The following is a 4,704-nucleotide window of genomic DNA, read 5'->3' as shown; positions in this document are numbered from 1 at the left end:
GAGAGATAAGCTAGAGCATCAGAAGCCAGCAAGAATGCTCAACCCACTACCCATTTTAGAGTGAAAATGGGAAAATATGGCCATGGATTTTGTTGTGGGGTTACCAGTTGCCTCCAACAGACATGACTCAATATGGGTTATAGTGGACAGGTTGACTAAGACTGCTCACTTCATTCCTGTTAGAGCTAACTACTCTATGGATAAGTTGGCTTAGGTGTACATGACGGAGATAATAAGGTTGTATGGAGCTCCAATGATAATAGTCTCTGACAGAGGACCACAGTTTACATTAAGGTTTTGGTGAAAGAGCCTTGGCGGGAACAGAATTGGTCGAAGTCACCTATTAAGCCATGCCCTTAATTAGGATAAGGTTGTAGACAGCAACTAGTAGACAGAAGAATTATGCAGATCTCTATAAGAGAAAAATGGTTTTTAAAGAGAGGGACATTGTGCTTTTGAAGGTATCTCTAATAAATCTTAAAAAATAAATTATAAAATTTTATTAAAATTATTATATAAAAAATTTATTAAATTATTTTATTTTCAGTAGTAAAGTAACTATATAAAAATACCTTTGTGAACTCAAAACTGAATTAAAAAAAAAAAAAAGGGGCAAATTCTGAAAACCGTTTAAAGTCCGCCAAACGCCTATATAAAGCGTTCACTGCATTCACAGATAAACGCGCAAACACCTGAGAGCGAGCAAGAGGCGAGAGAGCCAGAGCGAGAAATGGGGAGGTGGGCAATAGCGGTGCATGGAGGCGCTGGTGTGGACCCAAATCTCCCACAACAGCGTCAAGAGGAGGCCAAGCAACTCCTAACTCGATGCCTCAATCTGGGCATCTCCGCTCTTCGCTCCAATCTCCCAGCCATCGATGTCGTTGAACTCGTTGTATGTTTCTCTGCAAATTTTCATTCTTTTGCTTGCAATACGAAATCATTATCTTTAACCATTTTGATTACCAACTTCATGCATGCGTAAAAGGTAATAAACCTGCCTGATTTTCGTTTGTATTCTCACAAATTTCCTGTAAACAAAAAGCCCTGAAACAAAAATTCATGATCTGTTTCTTCTATGTGCTTTCTTCTACATCAATGTCTTTTGTACTAGTTTGGTTCGTAATTAAAAATGGAAGGCTATCATTAGATTCGAAATGGTGCGCTGATCTTTATTTATTTTTAGCTTAAATTTTCTTTTGTTTGTTAATACAGGTGAGAGAACTTGAAAGCGATCCTCTGTTTAATTCTGGCCGAGGATCTGCTCTAACCGAGAAAGGAACGGTGGAGATGGAAGCCAGCATTATGGATGGACCCAAGAGAAGATGCGGCGCCGTATCGGGCTTAACCACCGTTAAAAACCCGATCTCCGTCGCCAGACTTGTGATGGAGAAATCTCCCCATTCCTATCTCGCCTTTTCTGGCGCAGAGGAATTTGCCAGACAACAGGTTTACACTTACACGTCCTCTCTCTCCATTTTGTCCCGCTTGACTCTGTTCTTCGTTCCCTCTCGTGCCTGCACGTGGCAAGAGCCAGAGCAGAAATTATTGCACGTGCAGTAATAAATATAGGGTTTCTTCGTAAAATGGATACTCACTCCTTAAATATATGAATTTAATGGGAATTTCGCATGGAAAATGGGATTGAGAGACATTGATTTTGAACAGGGTGTGGAATTGGTGCAAAATGACTACTTTATTACAGAGGAAAACGTGGGGATGCTGAAGTTGGCAAAGGAAACCAATTCAATCCTGGTACGTTGATTCTCACTCTTTTGGTAATTAAATATATTAAATGTATATTGTTTTAAAATCTGGTGGACCCAATAATTCACTTGGTCCTCTTTGTCCGAATCCAGTTTGATTACAGGGTCCCCTTGGAGACCTGCAGCGCTGGCGCTGCGGCCGCCATGGATAGTACTTTGAAAATGAACGGCCTCCCAATCAGTGTATATGCGCCGGAGACTGTCGGTTGTGTGGCCGTGGACAGCGAGGGCCGGTGCGCTGCCGCCACATCAACGGGTGGGCTAATGAACAAAATGACAGGTCGTATAGGTGACTCACCCCTGATTGGCGCTGGGACCTACGCTTGTGACCTTTGTGGAATTTCATGCACAGGAGAAGGCGAAGCCATCATCCGGGGGACTCTAGCCAGAGACGTGGCGGCTGTGATGGAATACAAAGGTTTGGGGCTACTAGAGGCAGTGGATTTTGTGATAAAGGAGAGGCTTGATGAAGGAAAAGCAGGGTTGATAGCGGTGTCTAGAAATGGGGAGGTGACTTGTAGGTTCAACTCCAATGGGATGTTCAGAGGATGTGCTACTGAAGATGGTTTCATGGAGGTTGGCATTTGGGACTAGGTTTCTTTCTGTTCCTTTTTGCTTTGGTGCTGTGTTGTGTGTGGCATAGCACACCTCTGTGCTAATTCAGTGGAAGCAAAAATAAAAGTAGCAACAGCGGTAATGCAGTAATTATAACAAAGCGCTCCGGAATAAAATTCCTGTTTTTGATGCCATGCCGATTCCACAATGAAAGCCTAACTGAAAATATGAAACTTGTCAAGTGGTGTCACAAAAATTTAATACAAAATAATAATAATAATAATAATAATAATAATAATAATAATAATAAATCTTGACTAATTACTACCATGAAGCGTCCCCAAAATTGGGCATGAAGGATGATGATATCGACTGCCCTACTACAAGTTCAGGAAAACAAACTCTTCAATGGCTGTTATTTCTCCAATTCTCTTCAATGCTTCCTTGCTGGGTTCCTCATCCACCCCAATGGTCATAACTGCTTGCTTTCGTGGAGCGATCCTCCCAACAGTCATGAAGCTCACATTTACATTCTCCTCTCCAAGGATACTCCCGACTTTACCAATCATACCTGGTTGATCAACCTGCCTGCACAGTATGAGGCTACCTTCCATGCTCACATCAACACCAAATGACCCTATCATGGTAAGATGGGGCTTCCTATCTTTCACTCTTCCCTGCACTTTAATCTCACCAGACTCAGAAATTGCACTTGCAAATTTGGATTCCACATTGGCAATTTGAACCTGGATAAATTCGAGTGGATTATCAGGTGAACCATCCAATACAATGCGCTCTTCTGTTATCCTTATTCCTCTCTGTTTAGCAGTGAAGTCAGCATTTACCAAGTTCACAAAAACATTGGAGATAGGCTCAATTATACCCTTGGTAATCATAGCTCGGAGAAGTCGAGTGTCAAGATCACCTGGACCTCTGGCAGAAGCGTAACTCACTTTCACTGACTGCACACCACTTCCACCAGCAACCAGTTGCACAGCCAGCCTTCCAAGCTTTTCTGCCAGAACAACAAATGGTGCAAGTTCCAAAAGAACCTGTCATCATGGGAAATGAGCATTTTGGAAGGGAGAAAATATATATATATATATATATATATATATATATATATATATATATATATAAATCACTCCATTACCACTATCAAATAATTAAACATGAAATAAGCCCTCATCTGTTCCATGAACAAAAACAGAAAGCTCAAGAATCATATACATTTATGTTTCTGTGAGTTCAAGAAGTTTTGCTTGTGAATGGATGAGCCAGCAGATTTGATAAAGATTAAATTAGTTAACTTCAACTGTTATTAATAATTTAGGTAAAAAGTAAAAAAAAGGTGAAAAAGAGACATAATTCCAAATTACACTATTATATTGGAAACGCATAAAATATTTTATGGAGCAATTTTTTTCCTTCATAATAATTGTACAGTGAAAAGCAGTATCGGATAAAAGCAACACAGAATGATATACCTCAGCAGGAACCATAGGCGCATTCACTGCAGTGGCTGCAAGCTCCCCTTTCAAAGCACCAACGACAGCTTCTGCTATTTCAATGGCCACGCCATCCTAATTAAAAACCAGCACCATCAAGCAAAATAATAACAGAAGTAATAAAGAATGGCCAGAGATCAAAATAGATGGTCTAGCACACCTGCGCCTCGGTAGTGCTAGCACCAAGATGAGGAGTTGCGATCACATTTTCATGTTGCACCAACTTGCTATCTGTAGGTGGGGGCTCCTCTGTGAAGACGTCAAGAGCAGCCTGCACAAATGCAAAAGTTCTTAAAAAAATTCTTTTGCCACAGGAAGTACAGTAAAAGGGGTTGGTCTACAGAACAAGGCACCTGAGCAACAATCCCAGAATCCAAAGCCCTAACTAGAGCTTTCTCATCAATGACTCCACCACGAGCAACATTAACAATTCGGACTCCTTTCTTCATCTTTGAGAAAGTTTCATCATTGAACATTTTTGATGTAGCAGGGGTAAGAGGCATATGCAGAGATATGAAATCAGCTGATGATATGGCTTCTTCGAAGCGCACCAACTCCACACCTATTGCATGCGCCCGGTCTGCAGGAGCATAAGGATCATGTGCAATCACATTCATACCAAGACCCTTGGCACGCCTAGCAACTTCTGATCCAACTTTTCCAAACCCTATCACAGCAAGTGTTTTCCCCAGAAGCGACACTCCTACATATTTGCTTCTCTGCCACTTGCCTGAACAGAGCGCAAGATATGTTTTAGCTGTCGTTATGATTGAATCAAAGATAATGGAAAATAAGACACATAATTCCATGAATTAGTTGACAGCATTCTTTGGTATGAATTTGGTTTGATAGAACAAGTTCTAAGTTACATAAACAAG

General features: G+C 41.0%; 2 protein-coding genes across 4 annotated transcripts; one reads left to right on the top strand and one right to left on the bottom strand.

The window, feature by feature from the left end:
- Positions 1 to 667: 667 nt before the first annotated feature.
- Positions 668 to 2,512, top strand: LOC131177461 (probable isoaspartyl peptidase/L-asparaginase 2). Its single transcript, XM_058142419.1, has 4 exons — positions 668 to 892; positions 1,213 to 1,446; positions 1,666 to 1,752; positions 1,857 to 2,512. Exons 1-4 carry the CDS (start codon positions 731 to 733, stop codon positions 2,355 to 2,357), a joined length of 984 nt encoding a protein of 327 aa, XP_057998402.1. The 5' UTR covers positions 668 to 730; the 3' UTR covers positions 2,358 to 2,512.
- On the bottom strand, positions 2,487 to 4,671 carry LOC131177460 (D-3-phosphoglycerate dehydrogenase 1, chloroplastic-like). 3 transcript variants are annotated; one of them, XR_009146931.1, is made up of 5 exons: positions 4,180 to 4,671; positions 3,987 to 4,097; positions 3,806 to 3,901; positions 2,647 to 3,370; positions 2,487 to 2,537 (listed from the first exon to the last, which is right to left on the bottom strand). XR_009146931.1 is itself a non-coding variant. In XM_058142418.1 (5 exons), exons 1-5 carry the CDS (start codon positions 4,633 to 4,635, stop codon positions 2,699 to 2,701), a joined length of 1,236 nt encoding a protein of 411 aa, XP_057998401.1. In that variant the 5' UTR covers positions 4,636 to 4,671; the 3' UTR covers positions 2,487 to 2,698. The 3 variants fall into 3 exon arrangements, 2 of the variants coding, with proteins under 2 accessions (XP_057998401.1, XP_057998400.1); XM_058142418.1 differs by having other exon boundaries at positions 2,487 to 3,064; positions 3,164 to 3,370; XM_058142417.1 differs by having other exon boundaries at positions 2,487 to 3,370.
- Between the last annotated feature and the right edge of the window lie 33 nt (positions 4,672 to 4,704).

Source organism: Hevea brasiliensis, unplaced genomic scaffold (genome assembly GCF_030052815.1).
Source record: "Hevea brasiliensis isolate MT/VB/25A 57/8 unplaced genomic scaffold, ASM3005281v1 Scaf497, whole genome shotgun sequence".
NCBI classification, from domain to species: domain Eukaryota; kingdom Viridiplantae; phylum Streptophyta; class Magnoliopsida; order Malpighiales; family Euphorbiaceae; genus Hevea; species Hevea brasiliensis.
This window is presented reverse-complemented; position numbering and strand designations above follow the sequence as displayed.